This window comes from Rhinolophus sinicus, linkage group LG11, assembly GCF_036562045.2.
Source record: "Rhinolophus sinicus isolate RSC01 linkage group LG11, ASM3656204v1, whole genome shotgun sequence".
NCBI lineage: Eukaryota > Metazoa > Chordata > Mammalia > Chiroptera > Rhinolophidae > Rhinolophus > Rhinolophus sinicus.
The window spans coordinates 47997903-48022222 of NC_133760.1; the positions used below are offsets into that span (position 1 = coordinate 47997903).

A 24320-nucleotide genomic window follows, 5' to 3' on the forward strand; every position below is an offset into this window, starting at 1 on the left:
AAGATGCTGATCTTCAGCTGGTCCGCTCCATGCTGCAAATAATAGAGCATTTTTAATTTGTGCAGCAGGCTTCTTCCTCTTCTGCCGTGTAATCCAGTCCTTGGGGAACACCAGTAATATGTGGCACTGACTGCGCAAGGCTCCCTGCGAAGGCACTCAAGCCAGCCAGCCCTGGCATCCCTGCCTGTCTCTTCATGTCAGCCTCTCAACACTCAATAGGAAATACAGGAGAGGCAAATGGATGATGGATGCATCATGGATGGCTGGATGGATGGATGGATGGATGATGGATGGATGGATGGATGGATGGATGGATGGATGGATGATGGATGGATGGATGATGGATGGATGGATGGATGGATAGATGATGGATGGATGGATGGATGGATGGATGGATGGATGATAGATGATGGATGGATGGATGGATGGATGGATGGATGGATGGATGGATAGATGGATAGATAGATGATGGATGGATGGATGGATGGATGGATGGATGATGGCTGGATAGTGGATGGATGGATGGATGGATGGATGGATGGATGGATGGATGGATGGATGGATGATGGCTGGATAGTGGATGGATGGATGGATGAATATGAGGCAGAGACAGAGATAGAAATTTTCAGAGATTATGAGACACATACACACCCAACCATAAGCACTTTATGACTTCCAGATTTTGCCTGAGTCAGCAGCACAAATAAATTCCAGGGGGATTACTCATATCCCAACCGGAACCACTTTGGAATTTCTTTAAGTAGCAAGCTCCTATGGCGTGTTTAAAATAGGGTTTGAATCCCAATTTTATTACACAGAGAAAGAGAAGCAGACACACACAAAGAACGGCTTGGAAGGCTGTGCCCCGAGGTGTGGGATGCTTACGTCTCCGTGACAGGTAGGACTGTGTGTACATTAGGCCTGACTGTGAGGTTTGACTCTTCTGTGATGGACATCTATTACTTCTGTAAGAAGATGAAAGCAATAAAATTAAAGCATTTCATCAAAGAAAAAGGAGGTTTCCATTCATAAAGACAGAACTTCCCAAGTTTTCAGAACATTTACTCTATGAAAAGCTGCTCTCCAGGCAGCTGATGCTTTCAGACCTGCCTCCAGGGTGGCTGAGGGTAGAGGCACGGAGCAGATGACAGGCAGGGACCTTGTCCATCCGGGGTGGGTGATGTGCCACGCCCCACCACCCCAAAAGTTGGATCTGTTTGGTCCAAGCACTGAATGAGTGGCAACCAGGACTCGGGAGAGGGAGGCTATGGATGTGGGGTGTCATGGGGGCCATGGACCCCCAAGGTCTGCATAAACCTCATCCTTAGCTACTTTTATTCATTAAACAAACACACATTATTACTCTGTAAACAGCGCTCTATAGAGGAAAGAGATGACAATGGAAAGGGCCCCTCCCCATAAAGGAGCTGGTGCTCCAGCAGGAGGGGTGGACACGTCCACAGTTGGCTGAAACTCAGATTTGACCGTGACGAGCACAGTAATGGAGGGAAAGGGACCTGGAGGACGAGTAATTGTGACAGCATGCGGTGGAGGGACAGCAGAGGCTCATCAAATGTGGGTGGGAAAAAGTGGACGTGGCATTTGAGCTGGGCCTGGAGAGACCTCCCTCCCTCGCCCTGACGCTTGGAGAGTCCTATTAGACAAGACACAGGTGGATTTCCCCCACACGGGAGCTGCTGGTGTTTGGGCAAAACTCCATGCTTTTTCACGAGCGGCTGTCACCAGACGAGGCAGCCCCACTGCATCTTTTTCTGGGCTGCATTGATCTGTGGAAACAAGATCCAGTGGGTCTCAGGATGTCTGAGCAAAAGGCAACCTGTGTGGGCATCTCAGAGCCCACTTGGCATGGCTACATCTCGTGGGCAGCACTGTGACACCCAGCGTCAGCCCCAGGGGGAGGCGCCTGGGAGACTGTGCCGCGTGAATCAGAGGGCACCTGCCAGGTGGAGACAGCGGGGGGGCAGAGCCAGGCACACCACAAATCAAAAATAACAAGGAGAACTCCACTCTGATAAAACTGAGGAAACGTCAGAGTCAGGCTTCTGCACACGGACTCACGGGGACACAGAAACGGCCACAGAAACGGTGGCGCGGAGGCTTTGCAAACGACAGGCAGACCCCAGTCCGAAGGAGGCATTTGTTGACAGCATAGGAAAGTAAAATCAGTCAGGTAGATGAGAAATTTGCCATCCCCCCACCCTAAATTTTATGAGGCAGGAACTAAGAAAACGATCTGTCAGGCAGGAAATATGTCAGCAATTGGTTTTTATTTATCAAAGAGATGTATGCCATTTGGCAAGCTACCATGTGCATTTTCCACGAAACAGAAATCAGTAAAGCGGAGAGAAAATTCAGAGGCTTTGTCCTTGCTTGTTACTATACCTGAAGTTCCCACTTTGTGCCATTGGTAAAGACTGAAATGGGAATTCTTCCAGAAGCCCATTTGCAATGCCCCTGGAGCTTATTATTCAAACATTCCAAGGGGGTGGGCGGGGGACGCTACATCCGGGTTACGCAGGTACGGAGATGAAGATGTCACTTGTCACGTGTCGTGACTGGAGCAGACACTTTTTGTGCCACACAGGACGTTCCCTCTGCCCTGTCTGGCTTCACAGCTGTGGATGCTTCTGGATGCTGACGGCACCACCTCTCAGGGTACAGGCTGTGTCCTCCGCTTTCCCACCTTCCTCAGCCACGTGCTCAGTCAAGGGCAGGTGCAGCGGAAGCACGTGGGGGTTGGGTGGTGCCCAGAAGATCCCGTTGGTGGATGCCCCTGCCATGCTTGGTCCTCTGCGGATCTTTCTGGAAGGCACTCCACCGCTTCTCTGTACAGCCGAGCCCCCATCGCCCACAGCACGACCTAGACAGCTCAGCCTTCGCGGCTTCCCCCACACACACTCTGGAACCATCTACAAATAAATAACCTCCACCAAGGCCCTTCCCACACTCTGGTTAGGACACAGAGCTTTACAGTTGGCTGCCCAGCGTGGATTTCTTCATAGCGGCATAAAATGGGTGTTTCGTTGGGGAATCACCACGTTACCGTGTGTGCTGATTTGTGGGAAGCAGCTGCACGCGGGGGCCAAAGGGGCCCGATCTCCTGGCTCCCAGGGCAGCCTCAGGGACAAGCACAGATGGACCTGAGTCATTGCGCCCCCTGGAGGGAGGGAGAGACACAGCTCGGGCCACTCCCCGGTGGCCGTGGTTTGTGTTTGCTGGATGTCCTTGTTGCATGGCCCTGGCTGTGGCCCCAGCCTCCCACCCACCCACTCCCTTGGCGCCACCTGCCTTCTGTGAGCCCGACACCCTGCCGCCACCATCTCTCCAACAGAAGCTAACCACAGTCAGTTCCCACTGCTGCCACCAGGCCCCAGCTGCCGTGGTTAGCTGGGGTAGCAGAAGCCAATCAACCAGCCAAAGCCAACACAGGAAGTCGTCACAAGAGGGGAGCCTCACAAAACCCAAGGGTGATGGAAGCTGTGCTTCAGGACGGGGCCAGAATCGGGCCATGAAAGCCATCACTACCCACTGTCACACACACCCACTTCAGTCTTCGCACTCTCACCAACCGCCTCCCTTGGCTCAGGGGCCTGCAGCCAGTGGAAGAGGTGGCAGGACGCGTTATACATTCAGCCGCCTGAGGAGAACATGTGCGTTTCCCTCCTTCTCTGTGACACACACACACACACACACCCCTAATCCAAATTCCCAGAGAAGGGCTCTGATTGGCTTAGTTTGGACCACAGGACCAGTTGAATGTGACAAGAAGCTGGCGTCCCATTTCTCAGTATGACTCGAGCCGCACCTCTGTCATCCGGTGAGGAAATGGTGTGATCTGAGAAGACACTCGAGGAGACATCCATTTAATTGGTGCTTCTCGCAAACCACTGTGGGGTGCTGCTGAGACGCAGGTCCGGGGTGAGGCCTGGGAGCCTGCATTCCTCACGGCCCCCAGGGGGTGCCGATGTGAGGACAGTCATACCGGAGCTTCGGCCGCGGAGGACATGCTCCCCCCTCGTCCCCTCGCTAAGTGCCCAGCCGTCCCCACACCCAACAGCAAAGTTTAAAGGAAGACTTCTTGCTGGTTGAGATGCAAGGAGTGAGCTGTCAATGACATTTTGATGGGGCTTCTTTTACACAGGGACATTTCCCACAGCCTCAAAGCAAACCTTTACTTCCAGCCAAGTAATCACTTTCCCGAGGAATGATCAAATCAGATCAGACCCCAGCCTGAAGCAGGGCCACGATGGGCACCTCGCTGGTTAACTGAAAGCAGGCACTTTGTGTAGCCACATCACCTGGCCACGTCAAAGCGACCTGCTTCCTCTGTCCCCTTGGCCCAGGTCCCCAGAGTGTCCTCAGCTGTCCACCGCCCCCCCATAAATTCCATCTCCCGACAGCCCCCGGCTCTCCTGCCCTCACCTTGATGGCTCCGCCCACAGAGCACACCTGTGCCTGCACATTCCCCGCAACCCCCAGACTCCACTGTACCTGTCCCATCTGGCCCCGTCCTCTGTGGCCACCAGTAGCACTCACTCCTGTTTCAACTGCTCTTCATGGCTGTGGCCAGGTCGCCCTTCACAGTCACACCTCATTAGTCAGTCAGGGGACAGCCCAGGTCTGGGGTCCCGCCCCCACGAGGTACAGGGTGGTGCCCACGTAGTGCTGCTGCAGTCTCGGTGGAGACCCTGCCAACCGATGCCTGCCTGTGAGGCTCCTGAGGCACTGGGTTCCAGGACAGCACTGCTGGCACAGGGCAGCCGCCTCACCTGCATCTTGGCATTTCCCACTGCCACCGTACCCCACCCTCCACCCGGACTTTGCACACCTCTCTTCTAGAAAAGGCCAGCAAAGCAGCCTTCCCAGCACCGCCAGACCCGGCTCAGGACACAGCATCAGGCTGTAGTCTCGCAGTGTCACCTACGTGGAGGCCGGCGCCAGAACACGGCTTCTTCTGTGTCCCCACACTCCAGAGGAGCGCACATCCCCACCAGGACAGCAACTTCTGAGACGGGAACCCCGTATGCCCCCTAGTTCAGCAGCATGGTCAGTACCAATTACACTGCAAGTGACAGAAAGCAACTCGTGGTGACAAGGGCAGTCATGGGTGGATCTGGGCTGCAAACACTGTTACCAGGCCCTTCTCCCTGCATTTCCCAGCCTGCTTTCCTTGGCGCTGATGTGGGGTGTGGGCCGTGGGCAGGCCCCTCTCCTGTGGCTCCCAGCTTACACCCCACTCATCACCAGCCCGTGCAAAGAGCCCACCTCTTCCCTAAAGCTCCGCAAAGGTCCTGGGGTTGCCTCTCATTGGTCTGGCTTGGGTTAGTGGCACTCGGAGAACCAGCCACAGTGGCCAGAGAGATATGGCCCTCCCGTGGGCTGGGCATGAGTCATAAGCCTGTCACTACCCCAAAGACTGAGGATGGGAGAAGAGTGCTCCCCAGAGGGAAGCTGAGGGACGACGCATAGGTTCTCATGATTATTAAATGCACTGCGACACTGAGCAGCTCCCGCCATGCCCAAGGGATAGCACGTCCTCTGATATTCCTGGCGAATGTGGCGGGGCCACACACGTGCCACACCCACAGTGCTGAATGCCGCGGTTTGGGTGGCCCCAGATGCAGCGTCTGACGTGAAGATGTGAGCAAAAGGAGTTCGTTTGGGAGACTGTGAAATACCTGTCGGGGAGAGGGAAGGTGAGACGGGGGGGAGGCAGGCAACAGGCAGTGCTATCAGGCTCCTTGCCACCGGCATGGGACAGTGAGACTGATTCCACTGGGGAAGTCTCGGAGACTGCAGATCACATGTCACCACTGTCCCAGCAAGGGAAGAGGGAGCTGGGGTCTTGATACATCGACCGCTGTCTGTCCTTGAGAACTGCTCCTGGAGCTGCCGACCCCCTGGGACTCTGGGTCGGTGTGCCCAGTGACAAAAGAGCCCTCTGGCAAAGAGATGGGGGTGCTGGCTACTGAAAGTGGGACTGCCATGCACCACAGCGGCAAGGGGCCAGGATCCTGGCAGCGTCTGCCGTCTCCGAAGACTAACAGGCGGAACTCCACTTCAGGAGGTCCTGAAGTCACACAGGACCTTGCAGTTCCTTCCGCTCCACTAGGAACACCCCTGCCGCCATCTGGAGCCTTGTACAACAGTCACAGAGGCTTCTGACAGGCAGGGCTGAGTAAAACCACGGAAGGTTTAAAGTTTGGAGAACGGTCTTCTTTTCCTCTTTTGATATTATTATCCTACGAATCAAAACATTTTATAAGTAACATGGTCTCTAAGCCTCTCTGAGAAGGGAAAACTGAATTTCAAGGTTTTCTTACAAAGTCAATTTCTTAAAAAAAAAAAAAGTAAAAAAAGAAAAAGATCCAAACTGGTTGCATAACCTCCTGGAGACAAGGTAACTGACACATTGAGTTTTGCACTTTTAACCCAATTGTTCTGCCTTTTGACGAGATGCCGCCATAGCAGATATAAGATTTAGCCTCCTGAAGTGACCTCATCAGTTCCCGGAGCTCAGCCAGTACCCAGAGCTTGTCCCCAAATGTCTTTATCCCAAAGAGATAAAAACATGGGGTTAAAGAAGGCACGCAGAGAGCCGAGGCGGAGGAGTTGCTCGTTACACGTAAGAGTCAGCCCAACAGTCGGCCGAGACGCCGACTTGCGCGGGTGCCTGGTTATTTGAGGCCGTTTCACACCCGTCATCTCAGTGACCCTGTGGGATGGGAGGACATGGAGCACGAGTTCCATCCCCACAGACTAGGGCTGACGGGATCTCCACTCACGACTCTAAACCCGAATAAAGGGCTTTACACGAGCCACTGGGCCCAGATGTTTGGTTTCACATGAATTAGTGAAATTATTAGGTTGAACCATCTGAAGTTGCCATTTTTATTGGTCAAATAACAGCAAATTTGCCCTTTTTATAGATGAAAATGGTTGAATGTCACCAATTTCACTTGGTTCAACATAACACAAAGCAATTTGGGAAACTGATTTTCGTGAGCAAGACCTGGAAAAAAACCAGCATTTCCCATAGGAAAGGCCATTTTAACCAAAAGGTAGAAGGGCTCCATCCCGGGACGCAGGCCACTGTGATTTACGCAGCACGTGCTGTGTTGTCCGTAGTTCACGCTGGAACCAGGGGAGCGAGTCACGTGGGAGTGTCCAGGGCTGGCTTTCCCACACTTGACCCATCCTGGGGCCACGGTAACCCCATGCTCCGGGGAGGGGCTTGGCCCCTGGGTCCCTCCTCCAGCTCACAGCCTCAGCAGCAGCCTCCTGGTCCCAGGAGGGGGAACAGGGTGGGATGAGGGATGAGGCAGTTGTCTTCATGTCCCCAGAAACGCGTGGCTACACGTCAGAGGGGCTGCACAAGTGGCTGCGGACGTGACCTGCCTGCGGAATCAGCCCACTGCATGGTAGAGACCAGCGACGTGGAAACCACGTGGGAGACACTCCTCAGAGGCGTCTCACAGCAGAAAGCTGCGGGCAGGCTGAACAGGCGTGACGACATAAAATCCCCGAGTGTTCAGAGACCGATTCCTTTTCATGTAAAAAAAAAAAACAAGTAGAAAATATGTATGTTTATTCTTTGTCTGCGTCTTGCTCAGTATTTAAATGAAGCCCTGTCTCCAGCGGCTGCACACATCATCCTCGCTGCGTTAGTTCTAATTGCATTATTGCTTAATTGCTGAGCAATAGAGTGTGTAATTTAGGAGGTGTGATGCCTGGGGGGCTGGGGATGATTGAACTGCTCATGCAGAATGGCCTGAGGACGGCAGCGCGAGTCCAGCCTCCCTCTCCAGCTGCCCCCTTGGGACACTTCAGCTCTGCACATCAGTCAGGGAGGCGGTGGAAACAGTCTGCAGATCACACCTCGTGCTTCCCTCGGAGCAGAACCTTGTGAAGACACGTGCTGTTCAGGAACAGCGTGTGTGCCTGTCCCGGGGCTGTGGAACACCAGGGATGTCCAGGGGAACGGGGTAAGCCCCAGCTCCTGGCTGCAGGAGAGCCACCCCAGTGAGGAGAAACAGATGTGTCCACAGAGCCAGCCAGCGATGGAGACAAGCTAAGGAGGTTTCTTCGTGAAGGAAAGCCTAGAGCCGTCTCTAACAGAAAAGGTCAGATAAATAAGGAGCTATGAGGCTGGCAAGGAGCTCGCCAGACCTTGCTTCTCTGGGTGCAATGACTTCTTGAACAAGTGGGCGCTGAAGAAGCCAGAGTCAGGAAGGAGAGCAGGACAGGGAAGGAAGAAGGCAAATGAGGGTGCCGTTCCAGGTGACAGTTCCAGGTGACAGTTCCAGGTGGTGTCCTGGAGTCAGCCACACCCTGCGGGAAGCTTCGGAGCATAAACTATACCTCGGAGTTTGACCTGCCTCGAGGTGAAGGTGCTGGGCTTTTCTTCTCCCACAGCAGTTGGTCCTGTCTGTGGGCGGCTCGCTTGGGGGAGAACATAGTCTCTTCATGTCGGGGGGGCTGTGGGGCCTCAGAGCAGCCCCCAAAAGGCTGCAGGCGCGGTCTGTTAGCAGAAAGCACACGGGTGCTTGTGGAGAGGCGTGTGGGGGTGACGAACATGACCCAGGACGAGCAGGGTGGGCACAGCCCTCAGTCTGTATCGTGAGGTGACCCAACTCGGACAACGGCACGTGGATGGAAGGAGATCTGGCCATAAAATGCCAGGCACAATTAGTCTCTTACCAGCTCCCTTTCCACTGTGCACGTCCTCCAACTTTGTTCTTCCTTTTCAAAATTATTTCACCTGTCTGAGGACGTGCACTTCTATATAAATTTTAAGATAAAAAAAAAAATCTTCTGGGGTTTTGATTGAGATTATGTTGAATCTATAGATCAAGTTAAAGAAAACTGACATCTTAACAATGCTGAGTCTTCTGAGCCATGAACATGGTATATCTTATCCCGTTTACTTAGGTCTCTAATTTCTCTCAGCGGTGTTTTGTAGCTTTCGGTCTGCACAATTTGCACATCTTTTGCCAAATTTATCTCTAGGTATTTCACATTTTTGATGCTGGTATAAATTGCATTATTTAACATTTAACTGATTGTTGCAAGTATATACAAACACAATGTACTTGTACATGTTGATCTTTTCTTACAACCTTTTAAACGCATTTATAAGTTCTGTAGCTTTTATGTAGATTCCTGAGGATACTGTTAGCAAATAAAGATGGTTTGCTATTCCTTTACCAATTGTAGGCTGTCTTTTATTTTTCTCATCTTGTCTTATTGCACTAACCAGCACCTCCAGCACAGATGTGACTAGAAGTGGTAACAGCAGACATCCCTGTCTTGTTACTGATCTTACAGCAAAAGCACTTCAGCTTTCACCAGTACATACAATGTCAGCAGAATAAAAACTCTTCAGCAAGATGAGAAAAGTTCTTTCTATTCCTAATTTAGTGAGGATTTTTAATCCTGATTGGATGTTGGGTTTTATCAAATTATTGTTCTGCGCCTATTGAGATAATTATATTAGTTTCCTTTTTAGCCTGTTAGAAATGAATTACATTAGTTTATTTTCCAACGTTATGCTGCCTTTGCGTACCTGGGATCAACTCCACTTGGTCATGTTTTGTTGGATCCAATCTAAAATTTTGGTAAGAATATTTGAATCCATGTTCATGAGAAATCTTAACTTGCAGTCTTCTTTTCTTATAATGTCATTTTCTGGTTTTGATTAAAGGTAATGCTGGCCTCATAGAATGAATTCACAAGTGTTTCCTTATTTTCAATTTTTTAGAAGAGTTTGGATAGATTTGGCTTTATTTCCTCTTTAAATGATTGGTAGAATTCCCCCACTAAATCCACCATAGCCTGGAGTTTTCTTTGTATAAAGGTTTTAAACTATAAATTTAATTTCTTTAGTAGATATAGGGCTATTTGGGTTATCTACTTTTTTTCCTGAGTAAGCTTTGGTAGTTCATGTCTTTCAGGAGCTGTAGCTTAGGGAGCCACCCTCCTGCCTCAGCATGAGGCGGCCCCTCTCTGTGCCTTCCAGTTGGTTTCAGACATGGAGTCATTCGTGCCTTCTTTCACCAGCGCTCTCTGCGAGTCTCGTTCAAGCTCTGTGGACGCGCGCGATTCTGACAGGCAGCGCTGTAACAGCAACGGGCAGCTCACCATTCCTGCTGTCCTCCCTGCCCGCGACCTCTCTGCCACAATCACTTGCTGTCCCTTGCTAAGGAGGAGGGACAATTGCAATCAAGTGGGTCCTAACCCAGATGTCAGGAATAAATGTCACCAGATAGTTTCCAACGTCAAAAAATAAATAAGGCTTAATTGGTAGCAATTTGCTAAGTAACTTCAGCTCCCTTTGTCTCAATTCCTACCTCTACAAACACAGAAAAGGACACTTGTCACATGAAATTCATGAGCTCAGGCCACTACATCGCTGCCGGATGTTTCATTATTTACTCTGAAAGTATGATTGTCTCTTTCCCTGGTAATAACAAGGTCACTGAGCAGAAAATCATTTCATAGTAAAAGAAAAAACAAGGGGACCTCAAAAAACAAGCAAAGCGGACAGGAGTGGAAATCCATTCCGCACCTTCCCAGAAGCAGCCTCGCCTGTAACAGGCCACATGTACCCACAAATCCTGGCTCCTCTCCTTCCACCTCGTTGACAGGCCATCAATTTCTGAATGTCATCCACAATCACACCTCTTCCCCCAGGCTCTCATAATTTCTCTCTCCTTTTAACCTCTATCTTATTAAACCACTTGACTCTGTTAACTGTTCTTTCTGGTAGGGAAGGTATTGATCAAAATCCAGTTACATTGTTTATAGAGAAATAACCCAGCTCATGGATGGCCATGGTTTTCAGCACCAAGGCCTGAGAGTCTTTGAAGTGTCTGGTAAACCGGATTTTTGACAGGCTTGGAAGGCAATTACTCCAGACTCTGGAAGAAGCCGCCAGCCACTGATTCGGTCCTTGTGTTAGGCTGCCCCCTCGTGACAGACTCAGATACCTGCCTCGACTGCGGACAGCTTTTATGTCTAACACTCCAAGACCTCCCCGGGGGAAAAAAGTAAACCAATAAATAACAAATGCCAATGTAAGCTGACACAGTCCAAATGGCGAAATTAATATTAAAGCCAGCTCTTTTCGGGGAATCAAGGAACCTCATTACATAGGAAAATAGGTTTCATAGCAGACTCGACCCTTGTCAAAAATCTAAAGTGTGCCCTGTCATTGGCACCCCAGCCACCTCTGCCCTGACGTTCTTCCACCACTCGCCCAACCCACCCCCACCCTGTGTCAGATGGACGGCAGACCCCTCCTGGCTCCTATGGGGAAAGTGTGGGGGTGTCCTTTCCAAAAGCAAAGGTCAACAGGCCTCCAGGTGTGTGTTAGAGACGCATGCTCCTTCCATACTCCGTGGTCCTCGGAGTCCCCCATTGAGCCCAAAGACCTGAGAGAAGCACAGGAGCCACTCCAAGCTCACAAGGAGCACGGCGGCCCACCCCAGGGCCTGGCCGCTCTGCAGACCAGCGCTGGGTAAACGGGCCAGTCCTCCTGTTACCACACTGACAGGCAAGGGGAACCTCACAAATGAGGATGAACGTGGGTCCTGAGAAGATGGAAAACGAATCGGAACCAAGCCGGCCGTGGAGCTGTTCCCCAGCTGGCAGCCTCCCCAGCCCAGCTCTTCAGGCGCCTGAAGCCCCTCTGAGGGCTCCCAGCCACAGGCAGTGGCCATCAGGACCCGAGCACACAGAACACCCTTCCCAGGCTTGCCCCCTGCAGCAGCGGGCAGTGCAGGGGCTACAAGAGGGCCGGACACAGGCCCCTGCTCCGTTCATTTAACAAGCAAGATACAGGGGCCCAGAGAGGCCTCGGGGCTCGAGGGAAATAGTGTTTTTATCACATGATAAAATAGTCAGGACATGATTAAAAAGGAAGGGTGGGAGTGGTCTGGGCGCATATTCTCAGTAGGTATGAAAATGGTAAGTCTGAACAACGAGGCATCTACCATCACAGGAAACAGTAGAAGTCGGTTCTCGCTCTAGAATTTCCACGTGTCTGCTGCAATTCCTCATCTTTTTACCCATTTTGTCCATCTTTTCTCTAAGTTATTTGATGTATTTATAACAGTATTTTAAAGGCCTTGTCTTCCAGTTAAAACGTGGGGCATCAATGGTCCTGTTCTAGTGACCATTTCTGGTCTGGATTATGGGTCACAGTTCCTGCTTCTTTGTGTGTCATACATACTGGTTTTTAAATTTTAACCTGGATGTTGCAGGTGACAGAACAGAAGAGACTGCGAAGCCTGAGAGGTGTCTCTATCTCCCAGCCGGGGACACCTTTTCCTGTCGGGCAGCGACGCCGAGGGCCTGACGTTTTCCCTGCATTATATTTTTCAATATGCTCAAGTCCCCATCTGGCTTCAAATATCTTGAAGGGGAGGTCTGTCCCCTGCCTCCGGAGGGGCTTTGGGAGTCAAACATCACAAAACCAGGTCTCTGCTTTCCAGCCCTGTCCTAATGGCAGTGTGGGGTGATTTTCTGTCAGCTCGGTTCTCCCTCCCACCATCCCATATTTGGGGCCATCATGGACTCAGACCTATGCAAACACACAGCAGCATGCACGCCTGCCCCATGCAGCCTGCACTGACTTCCCTGCAAAACCTTCCAGGGCCTCGGGAACTACCCCAAACATCAAGGGAAGAAGATCTCTTACGACCCCAAAAGGCCTCCATCTAGTTCATTCAGACACCCTGTCATGAAACTCAAACCACGCTTTCCTCAGTGAGTTCAGCTCAGAGTAAAACTTCGTCAGGAAATTGGAAGCATCTATGGCAGTTGAGTTTTAGACACCTGGGATCAAGACAGCCTTGAAGAGTGACTTTTGGGGGTTGAAAGACTGAGAAACCTGGATTTCAGAAACTGGTATTTGGTCACACATGCCAAGCATCCTAGCCCCTGCTGTTCAAAATTCCAAATGGTTCTTAAACTAATTTAGAACACAGTGCTGTCACGTGACCAGAAGGGATTGCTACGTTGTCCTCCTGTAAGCATCAGTCCTTTGATTCTTGTAGCCAGAGCACCCAGTGACCCAGCAGGACAGGACTGGCCTGGCAGGAATGTCCCATGTTAGCACCGGCACCTTACAGCCTGGTCCCTTCACTCGCTGTCAGAATGGGCAGTCTCCTGTGGCACTATTGAGCTTGAGGAATGACTGCTGGGGCCCCCATGTGCAGTCCCCCACCACCACCACTCCCAGTTCCCCTTCTCAATACACCACATCTGGACAATCATACAGATCAAAGGCAAAGCAGGGCCAGGGGAAGTTCATAATACTGAGCCTCAGGGACTGTTTCAGCTTTGTGAGAATGCAGACAATGATGGCTAGCATCTCTCAAACCATATTGTCTGTGCCAGCCCTGTTTTAACATGGGCGTCATATCACTGAGTGTTCCACACCACCCTAGGAAGCAGGTACTGTTGTCAATCCCATGGTACAAACAAGGCCTTCCTGTCTAAAACAGCAGAACAGGGCTCAGCCCTCTCAAACACACCAGGTTTAACCACTTCACAAAAACACAAAAGAAAGAAAAAATTCTGTATGTATATACATACGTACATATACAAGATGTGATCAAAACATACCGTGAATGCTGCTGCCGAGTACCATCCAATGGAAAGGCAGGGATCTTCAATACGGGAAGCGGTGCATCGAACCTTAGTAACGGTGTGTGACAAGTTTCAACTGGTTGGTGCAGTCAGTCGGGTGTGAGCTAGGGTTAAGAGAATGTGTGTTTTAAAGTGTGCAGTAAATCATGGATCACAAACAACACATTAACATGAAATGGACAAACAGTTTCATCCTCCATCATGACAATGTTCCATGTCACACATCGCTTCAGATACAGCGATTTCTGTCCAATAAAAACACTACAGTGTGTCCTCATCCACCTTATTCACCAGATCTGGCACCGTGCGACTTCTGGCTCTTCCCCAAAGTCAAAAGGACCATGAAAGGTAAACGTTGTGAATCGATTCAGAACATGGAAGCAGCCACAACAGCGCAACTAAAGACACAAAAGAGGACTTCCAGAACTGCTTCAGAAAGTGGCAAGAATGATGGGATAAGTGCGTTCGAAATGAGTGGGAGTATTTGGAGGGGGTTAATAGCAATGTCTTTTACTGTAATAATTTTTTTAAACATTCACTGTAGTTTTTGATCACCCCTCGTATACACACACGTGTGTGCAGGTGTATGCATATGTATGTGTATATACATATATGTTATCAAATTATATTTTATATTGTATATAAAATAACACACCGACTTTTTTAACTTGGAGGATTACAACTTTCGCCGAAAACAAAGCCTTCCGTGTTCTCATTACAGATTTGCTGGTACCTCTTCAGGATCATGACCGTTTCTTCCACTTAAAATCTACCAGGAGGGCCCTAACTTTCATAGCTACGCGCTCGTGTAATAGCTGAGGCTTAATCCTTGGGGGCTTGTGCGTGAGCCGTCAACCTCCCAGCCTGAGTGTCGTACAGCAGCGACCAGAGGACACCTGTGCAACGACGGCCAAACGTTCACTGTGGAACCTAACGGCACACAGGTGTTCACTGTGAAATTCTTCTCCTTTCCTGCACATTTGAAGATTTTCATAATAAACTGTTGGGGGCGGGAAGACTCATCTGCAACGGTACCATCAAAACTCGACTTCCGCTGGAAATGTCACAAAAGAATCACTCGTGGGAAAACATCTGCATCCATGTTTGAAAGGGTATCGTTCAGAGCCGTAAAAAGAGAAGCGATGAAGCACCACACGCCCTCACCGCGACCCTGCGGCGTCCAGCCTTCCCGCGCCTACGAAACGCACCGGCCACCCCAGCTCCGCCGCACAGACCGGCGCAGCGGCAGCCGTACCTGTCCCGGCGGCGGAGGCCACGCCCCGCGCCGGCGCCACTCTCGGCCGGCGCGCGTCGGTGACGTCACGGCCGGCGCCGCCCCGAGCTCCGCGAGCCTGCGACGCCAGCGCTGCGTCCGCGCGGCCGCCTGCCGCCCCAGCGTGCCGCGCGAGCCCGGGCGCGAGGAAGCCGTCCGCCCCCGGCTCCGACGAGCGAGGCTGCGGTGGTCGACGGCGGCTGAAGGGGCCGGAGCGGTAACGGGGCGGCGCCGGAAGGCGTCGTCATCAGAGCGCACCGGAAGCGGCCCGAGGATGAAGAGTGAGTGGGCTTGAGGCCGCGACACGGGAGAGGGGTGGCTGGGACGTCAGGGTCGGGGCCGTGGTGCTGGCGGGTGGGGAGGGTCGCTGCGGAGGCCTCCTGGGACCGGACATCGGTGAAACGGGCCCGGAGGCCCGGAGAGCCTGACCCCGTCTCCGAGCAGGGGTTGATGGCCGAGCTGGAGGCCGGTTCTCTGGGCGCTGCTCGGTGGCGTAGAAGCTGGAGGGGGCCCGAGGCCTTGGCCGCCGCCTCCCTGGGTGACCGCGGTCCCCTTCCGCAAAGTACAGTTAGTGGTGATGGCGCCTTGGCACCGCTGCTCTGCGAACGCGCCTTGCTTGGTGGAAGCTCCGGGAGCTCGCTGGGCGGCGACACCGCTGACGCAGAGCCTTGGGGGCGCAGCGGGGAGGGCGGTGCCGAGGGCCGTCGCAGGCGCCCGGGGCGGCTCTAGGCAGCGGAAACAGCGGTGCGACGGCGCGTTGGGTCGGGACTCGGAGTTCCGCCTCCGCGGGGTCCTGCCGGTGTCAAGTTAATGTAACCGTGTTAAAGGAGTGTTCAGAAAGTGTGATGAGATGAAATGTGTGTGGCAAGTAGTGAGGCTCAACCACCATTAGCTGTGCACTGTTACAGAAGCCTTCCGAGTCCAACGCGGGGCACCCGTGACAGCTGACAAAGCCATGCCTGGGGCTCCAGGCCCTGTGAGCTGCTGTCCCCATCACAAGGCAGAACTAAACTCCAGGCATCAGACTTGTAGCCACGTGGTTGCTTTATCACGTGTTCTCAGGGAAGCGTAAGGGAGCTGGGATGAAATTTGTAGAGTGTAGTGTGAACCAAATTTTCTATTCTTCCGTCCCTTAAACCAGGCCTTTGTCTCATTCTTATTCTGTTCACACCCATAGTCTGTCCTCAGTGCCCTAGTTTTCTTCTTCAGACAAGTAAGAAACAGGAGTGTGGAAGGTTTTAGAAGTTGAAACCACATTGATGAATATGTATTTTGATCTTGAAGAAAGACCTGTATTTTACCAGTTTAGGACACCAATTGTAGGATACATTCCAAATCATAGATAGTAAAATGTGAAAAATCTTTTGTAAACATCTTACACCTAACAAGATGTAATATTCCCAACCACCTGCATCCTGGAAAGCTCTGTCATGTAACTTTTAGATGAGTTACTTTATTAGACTAATTGAGCAACTTCCCAGGCTCCTAAACTGGTATTTTAAACCACTGAGACTCCAGACGTGGCCCACATGTGATGCTGACCCACAGTGACATGGAGAACTTGCTAGGAATGCAGGGTGTGGTAGTGGGGCCAAGAATCCCCATTTTCCTGAGAACCCAGGGATTCTTACACACCTTGCTGTTTGGGAAGCCCTTGGGATTTCCACGATGGATATGGCCAGCGAGTAGGACAAGAGGCATCCAAGCAAGTTTTGAAACTGCTCTTTGCACCATCCCACCTTCTCCTATCTCTGAAGAAGCATCATTATTTTCATAGTTAAAAGCGTCTTGGCTCTTACAGCCATACCCAACAGGAGTCATTCCGTGTTTGTGTTTTTCGCTCCCCCAGGTGTGATCTACCATGCCTTGTCTCAGAAAGAGGCAGAAGAGTTTGATGTTCAGGTAAGGTGCTTGGCAGGAAGTCCACCTCCGTGGCTTCTAAGCCTTTAGTGCTGCTTTAGGTGTCATTTTCCAGGTCTTACTCCTCACCTTGCCAGTAGCCGTGTTATGTTTCCTCGAGGTCTGTTATTCTGTTGGCCTGTTTCCGTATGCTGGCCTCCTTTCCCATCATGCCAAAGTCAAGCTTGGTTAACTGGGACTTCCTGACCTTGTGTCATCACCCGCTGTGTAGGGGACGCCAGGCTATGCCCACCTGAAACCTGTGCCTGTGAGCACTGTCATTTGACCTTGTCACTGTGTCCCCTTCACCCTTGAAGAGGGCAGGCAAGTCACATTTCGTAAGTGGAATTTATGGAGTATACCTGGATGCTGCAAACATGATTTGTCAGTTTGGCACACGCTCCACTGGTGACTCATGATGAGGGAGATACCTCGAAATCAAGATTTTGAAAGATTGATATACTTTATTTGGCTTCTCCATGAAGGAGGGGCCACAGTCAGATAATTGTTCCCTTACAGAGATAATGGTTATTACTTTTAGTTAGCATCAAAGGTACAAAGCTGTGGCCACCTGCCCCCCCCCCCTGCGAGCTACTTTGGGGTTATATGCATCAAACCTTCATTCCCCACCCCCCATGGGGGAGGGCTGGATTACTACAGACACATGCGCCTCAGGGTGTTTGCAGCCTGCTTAGTGCAGCAGGGGCCCAGGAAATGGTCCAGCCAAAAGGCAGGACCTCGGTGGGCGGTGCTCCCTGGGCTGTGGCAGACCCAGGGCAGACGCTCCTGAGGGACAGATTGGGGGTCTCCAGCTAGAGAGGCGGCGATTCTTGGAGTTCCTTCAAGATTTATACACGATTATGACGGCTTGCCCAGAAGTCCTCTCTGAGAGCCACGGTCACATGACGCTGTGCTGTCTGTACAAGAGAGTGAGCACGGGGGTGGGGGCAGGGCCTGAGGGGTGCTGACAGTTCCTTTCCCCAAGTGATGTGGGAACAGGCTTGGAGAGTAGCCACGATTCAGCCACAGAACTGGAAACCCAAGTAAAGGGGATTGCAACATGGGCACAGTGACAAAACCCCTACCCCGGGGGCGGGGCCCACCCCAGAGAACATGCTATGCCGTTTTCCCAAGTGTAAGGATCATTTCCTTCAAGGCCATAGCTTGGTTCCACTCAGCTGGCCTCCATCTGGTCCTTACTGATGACATACTGTTGTCACACATTTCTCAGTCTTTCCTCCCAGCCAGAGATCAGGTCAGTGTTTTCTTCCAAATTACGGAGGTTTCCTTAATCCTCATCAGAATACCCTCAGAGGAACAGGGAGGAAGTTAGAGTTGATGTGGCTGTCCTGTGACGACCGCTGATGGGCGTTCGAATGGACAGCTGTAGGTGGGGGACACTCGGCAGATGAGAGGCTGTGGGTAGGCCATGAAGGCAGCGTGTCTGCCATGGAGAGCCGTGTGGGAGCGCATGGCCCGCCCTGAGCCCCAGGCCGCCTTGTCCCCACAGCCTCCGGGGGCCCAGCGGGCCGAGGCCTTCGTGAGGGCCTTCCTCACACGCAGCATGCCCCGCATGAGCCAGCAGGCCCTGGACGACCAGCTGCAGCGCAAGGCTGTGGTTCTGGAGTACTTCACTCGCCGGAGGCAAAAGGAGAAGAGGAAGAGGTCCAGAGGCCTGTCTGCCAGGCAGAGGAGGGGCCTGCGGCTCTTCGACATTAGACCTGAGCAGCAGAGGTAGGTCCCCCCTGTCCTGCCCTCCGCTGGGGCTGAATCCTGGCCTCCCATGGACTAGAGCAGCCGCCGCTCCTGCGTCTGCCGCCAGGGGGCAGCCTTCCTTTACCAATTGGGACTCGGCTTGGCTGTGGCTGTTAACAGCGAGGCTGAGACTCTTCGGCTCCTGTTGCCGCCGTAACTACTGAGACTACCGCAGTAGCGAGTGTGTTGCCCATGGCAACAGGCTGTTTGCCTTCCAGCTTTCTTAGGAAAAGAGGAACTGGTATTTCTTACATGTATCTCTTTATAGCTTTACATAGCACTAGACAGTCACCCACTGGGGTTTTATTGCCAAAGAACGTGCTGCCCACATGTTTCGGAAGCTTCTGAAAGGGACACATCAGCCTGCGTGGGAGGACGCGTTCCTCCCTTGGACTGCCACTCCACCCCCAGGCCATGGCTCTGCGTGTGCATGTCTTAGGACTGTTTGTAGACTTTTGCTTCAGGATCTGTAGGGAGGTAGCCTCCCACGTCCCACTAGACAAGTCAAGTCTGTCGCTTGGTCCGCGGCCCCTCTGCCAAGTCAGCTGGGCTTTGGCTGGAGGAGGGGCTGCTGCCTTGCTGGTGTGGTTCCCCCCCCCCCCCAGGCCCACTTTGGGTTTGAACTTGAGGTTCTCATTGCTCTAACTCACAGTGCCGTGTAACTGGATTCCCCACAAGGCGTGAGGACAAGGGACAGTGACCCCAGAGGGAAGCCTTTGGGGTCCTCTCACCTGCTCCCTCCCTTTCGTCCCACCACTTGGTCACTCTCCTTCCAGACAGACCTGTTACCTTACACGGGGTCTTGCACAGCAACTAGCTATTGCTGTTTAATGAGGGCTTAACCTAGTTCAGCTTCCTGTAACAGAGAACCTCAGAACAGCAGTGGCTTAACCAAGATTGAAGTTGCTTATGTAATTTAGTCCAGGTGACCGGCAGGCTGTTCCACAGCCATCAGACCAGGCGATGTGGGTGCGTCCTCACTACTCCACAATCTTTTGTGGTCTCAGGGGTCTGCTTGAGCGCCAGCTGTCACAGGTGCATCTAGCCAGCAGGAAGGATGAGGTGCAAAGGGAGGCATACATCCGTCTTCTTGTAGAAACGTAGCCTCCAGATGGTTCTACCAGGGAGAAAACTGAGCTATGAGAGGTGAAAGCACTTGACTTGAGACGTAGGGGGTACACCCAGTCCCCAGTGACCCCACGTCGTCCTTGGCATCGAGCCAAGCTCTGTACTGTGGACATTTTAACCCCAAGCTCTGCTGCCTAACTTTTTACCCCTGTCTGACTTTGCCACAGATACAAGCTATTTCTTCCTCTGCATGAGCTCTGGAAGCAGTACATCCGGGACCTGTACAATGGTCTCAAGCCAGACACGTGAGTGGCATTTCTGAAGCCTTGCCCTTTGGGGCAGAACCCAAGCCTTATGACTGCTGTCCACCCACGTCTGTAAAACTTTGTGTCATGGCCTTCAGTAAGGGCTTCCGTTTGCCTCACAGGCAGCCACAGATGATCCAGGCCAAGCTGTTAAAGGCAGATCTTCACGGCGCTATTATCTCAGGTAATTTGTCTAAGAGCGCGCAGTCATTGGATGGCCAAGCCATCACTCGGGCCACCAGCCCTGTGTCAGGGTGTTGGGCTTGCTCCTTGCCACGCCGATAGCCCAGCTCACCAGCAGTGGGTGGAGAGGACGAGCTTCTTAGCCAGGTCTGGCCACTCCTCTCTAGAAGGTCTCTGTGTGCCTTCTCCACATGGGGAGCCCTGCTGGTCCCCTACAGGGCACAGCAGCGGCTAGCACTCGCCCACAGCCCGAATGTTGCACAGAAAGCCCCTTTCATCCATCCAGTCCCCTGGTTTTAAATGTCGGCTGTGGGCTGCCAGCTCTCTGCTTGTCATCTCCAGCACAGAACTTTCCCCAGAACGCTCATGCATTCAGCTGTGCACTGAACTTAGCCACCGGGACGTCCGATGAGCACTGCAAACCTGACGCGTCCAAGCAGAGCTGTGGGCTCCTCTGGTCAGCCCCTCCCCTGGTGTCCCCATCACAGTCCAGATACACTATTTTCCTGGTCGTTTGGGCCAAAAGCTTAGGAGGAAGCCACATTTCTTTCCTAAGCCCCACCCCCAGTCCTCCAGCACGTCCCAGCGTGCAAATCTAAGCCCCACCATCTCCCCGGGATTACAGAAGCTGCCTGTCCTCCCAGCTGACACACTGCTCCTCCCGACTGTGCTCGAAAGGCCCCTCCCAGTTTCCTTGGCCCCAGGTCTACCCACACGGGCCTGCTGCCTGTCTCACACACCAGGCTTGGCCTGCCCCAGGGCCTTTGCATTTGGTCCTTCCCTCTGGCCAGAAAAGTTTGCGTGTTCACAGACTGACCCCTCGTTATTCAGGTCCTGCCCAGGTATCACTTCCCCTGACGGACTACCATCGCCCGAGGTGACTACCCACCATTACCCCGTCCTTATTCCTTATTTTCATCACACCACTTCTCGCTATCAGAAAATACATTGTCTGGTTTGGTACACGTTTCCCCGGCACCCCCTTAGAACATCAGCTGACTGAGAGCGGCACCCAGGATGGTCTTGTTCACTGCCATGCCCACACCTACCTAGGGCAATGCCAGGCACACAGCAGGTGGCCAGGATGCACCGGGGCCAGGTCAGGGGAGGAGCCTGCTGCCTATGGTGGCAGCTCACCTCACTCGCTCCTGGGCAGCCTGTAACGGGATCCCACTCAGGCCAGAGTTTGGGGGGCCATGGGAAGACATGATGGATGGCTGTTCACTCAGATCTTGTGAGGAGACTTGGCCCCATCCAGGCAAGCTTGGCTGTGGGCCTCTGTGGTGCTGGACACACGTGTGACCTCTTGGCTCCAGAATCCTGCCCAAACCCGCATGGCTGTGGGCCCCCCAAAGGACGCCTGTCAGACCGTCCCAGGGACTCCATGGATGGGGAAGCCTGGCTTCTTAGGCAGCTGGGTCCCTGCCCTCTGGACACACCTCCTGCCCTCCAGCTCAGCCTGGCTGGCACTGCCCACCCCCCACCACAGAGAGCCAAGTCTGAGCCGCCTTTTTCCTTTGCAGTCACCAAATCCAAATGCCCCTCCTACGTGGGTGTCACAGGAATCCTTCTACAAGAAACAAAGCACGTTTTCAAAATCATCACCAAGGAAGACCGCCTGAAAGGTACGAGGCTGTGTCCGAGGGCGATGTGGGCTGTGGTCGCCCAGCCACGTCGCCAGCCCTTTCCTTGTTCCTGCGAGGGTTTGATTTGGCCTCAAGTCAGCATACGTTCCAGGTGCCTGCTGACCCCACATTGACGCCTGCAGAGATCGTACCTGTCCCCTAGCCCAGCGGCAGCCTTGGCCAGTGGAGCCCAGGGCAGGAGGGCTGCACGCAGGCCATGCCTCTCGGGACTGTAGCCAGACACGCGACAGGGAGGGAGAGGCTAAGGCAGTACCTGTCCCTGGAGCTCCGAGAGCGGCCCCTCCATGGTGACGCTTGGTCCCCGGAAGCAGCGCAGGCTCATCCCCTCAGCGTGCTGGAGCTTGTGGCTGTAGCGGACAAGCGTGAGCAGCTGCAGGCCAGACGCAGCAGCCATGGCTGCATTTTCTTATTCCCCGAGTCTTTGAGCTGCTTCCCCTCCAGCCCCCTTGGAGCCTCTCATGTTAACCCTCAGGAAGTGCTTTACATGTTGCCCCACCGAGCAGAACACCATGAGGCCACCTGAAAGGGGCGGGAAGACCTGTTTCTGGCAGTTTTTCTGGAGTCTGGTTCATAGCCTTTGACCCGGAAAGTCTGATGTCGGGTTATATTGAAAATGGGAATAAGTTGGCCTTACGGCAGAATAACCCGCTGTAAGCCTGGTGCTGTAGCTCACTCCCCGCCCCCCGCCCCCCATTCTCTATTAGCCTATTTCTGTACACACATCTAGGAATAATAATTCTGCATGAAAGGGAACTTCCTGCCACGCGTTTTTCTCATCCTTTTTCTCCTGCTTTTCTTAGTTATCCCCAAGCTAAACTGTGTGTTCACCGTGGAAACCGACGGTTTTATTTCCTACATTTACGGGAGCAAATTCCAGCTTCGGTCAAGTGAGAGGTCTGCAAAGAAGTTCAAAGCGAAGGGGACCACTGACCTGTGAGCTCCTGCTGCCTCGGCAGTCACTTAGGAGAGCAGGTGTGGAGACAGCCCACACAGACCCCTCTCGGGGAAGAGAGGGCCCAGGCCGTTTAACCACCTGCAGCCAGTGAAAGCCAGAGTTAAAACATGTAATCACCTGGGAAGAAACACTCCATGCTGAGCGGAGAAGTCAGGGAGCGGTGGCGACGGGGAAGTGGATCGTTATGGGGGGGTTCTGAGTTTTTATCACTCCCATGGAGAGGAGAGACTGGCAGAAAACACCAGATCAACACTGTTTGACTTGAATGCGGGGGCTTGGGTTGTTGCTTCTGTTTTCTGAGTGTTCTGTGGTGAGTCAGTTGTTTATGGGATAATAAAACACGTGTGCAGACTTGGGCTCCACACAGATGCCTTCCTGCAGGACAGCCAGGTGGAGGGAGGGGGCCTGAGGTTGCACAGCTCAGTCTCCCCCTTGGCTCTGTAGATGCCACCATCAGGTGTCGCGTGTCACAAGTTCAGTGGCACCGTGCATCTCTGACACGTTCCTCTAAGTCGCACTTGCTCCCAAGCTGGGACCTATAAGCTTTAGTGGGGACAGAGCCAGGCGTGCAGTTTCCAGGCTCTTGGCCTCACGTGGAAAGGTGCTGGCTCAGGTAGTAAATGGCCGTCAACTGTGATCGGATGGCCATCAGCTGTAACCAGTGAGCCATTGGCCACTAATATAACTGCCGTGGCTATGCTAGCAGAAAAATGGGGGCTAGCAAGAAGATGGTGGCTGAGCTAGCAAGCGCAGATTGCAGTTAGCAAGTGGGGTTGGTTGGTTGACAGAGAAGCGGACGGGAGGTTGCAGATCGTGTGGCTCCTGCTTCCTGTGTCTCCAACCCAGCCTCCAGCGAGACTATAGTGGTATGACTCCCCTATCTATGGCTCCATGGGTGTTCCTTTTTGGCCTCACCATGTCCTGCGTTCTTAATGTGGGGATCGGGACCAGAGACCCCGCATGACACCCTGCATGACAGCTTTGCTTTACTGTCAGAGGAGGGATGGAGGTTTCTCTGTGACAGGGCTCAGTTGCGCCAGGAGCTAGAAGTGTGTTGGGCACGCCGGGGGCAAAGGGACACGCCGGGCAGCTGTGCTTGGCAGTGGTTGTTGGCAGGGCAGGGCGCATAAGCCTGCAGCAGCTTTCCCATTCCTGGGTCGGGCTGCAGCTCTTGCCGAGGCCTAACCCACGAATAAGGCCAAGGTCCCTGACAGTGCACTTGGTTGATTTCTTGGTTCATTTACAGCCGGAAGGCCTGGCTTGTCATCTGCCCCAGCTAGGTGGGGCAGAGTGTCTACGGCCCGGTCAGACAGGCCGGGCAGGAGGATGGGGCGGGGACCAGCCTCCCGGTGTCTGCTGTCAGGGCTTTGTGGCTCGGAACGACCTGTGGCCCTTTTCCTCTGAGAAGTGAGTGTCTGCTCACCACTGAGGTGAGGGCAGACGCATTCCTGGCAACAAAAGGGTAGCAAGTGTCATGTGCTTTTTCTTTCACAGCAAGAGGCAGCGATGCCAAGCCTTGCTTTCCTGGTCTCCCCACTCAGACTCCACCCACAGGGGAAACG

General features: G+C 53.0%; 2 protein-coding genes and 1 long non-coding RNA gene across 10 annotated transcripts in view; 2 read left to right on the forward strand and 1 right to left on the reverse strand.

The window, feature by feature from the left end:
- The window catches only part of VSTM2B (V-set and transmembrane domain containing 2B), a 32821-nt gene extending 23253 nt beyond the window's left edge, over positions 1 to 9568 (forward strand). The window contains exon 6 of the mRNA XM_074314965.1: positions 7365 to 9568. Coding sequence (XP_074171066.1) covers positions 7365 to 7414 — 50 coding nt within the window. The 3' untranslated portion in view covers positions 7415 to 9568. The remainder of the gene's footprint in view (positions 1 to 7364) is intronic.
- The window catches only part of LOC141567533 (uncharacterized), a 32394-nt gene extending 17562 nt beyond the window's left edge, over positions 1 to 14832 (reverse strand). For all 7 annotated transcript variants that reach the window (XR_012490246.1, XR_012490244.1, XR_012490241.1 and 4 more), the window contains exons 1-2: positions 14330 to 14832; positions 13651 to 13778 (exon numbers count right to left, since the gene is read on the reverse strand). This is a non-coding gene — a long non-coding RNA (uncharacterized LOC141567533). The remainder of the gene's footprint in view (positions 1 to 13650; positions 13779 to 14329) is intronic.
- Positions 14833 to 14996: 164 nt separating this feature from the next.
- On the forward strand, positions 14997 to 23109 carry POP4 (POP4 homolog, ribonuclease P/MRP subunit). 2 transcript variants are annotated; one of them, XM_019740551.2, is made up of 7 exons: positions 14997 to 15228; positions 16797 to 16849; positions 18357 to 18580; positions 19897 to 19974; positions 20097 to 20158; positions 21681 to 21782; positions 22604 to 23109. In XM_019740551.2, exons 1-7 carry the CDS (start codon positions 15222 to 15224, stop codon positions 22738 to 22740), a joined length of 663 nt encoding a protein of 220 aa, XP_019596110.2. In that variant the 5' UTR covers positions 14997 to 15221; the 3' UTR covers positions 22741 to 23109. The 2 variants fall into 2 exon arrangements, with proteins under 2 accessions (XP_019596110.2, XP_074171067.1); XM_074314966.1 differs by having other exon boundaries at positions 15003 to 15228; positions 21895 to 23109.
- Positions 23110 to 24320: the final 1211 nt, after the last annotated feature.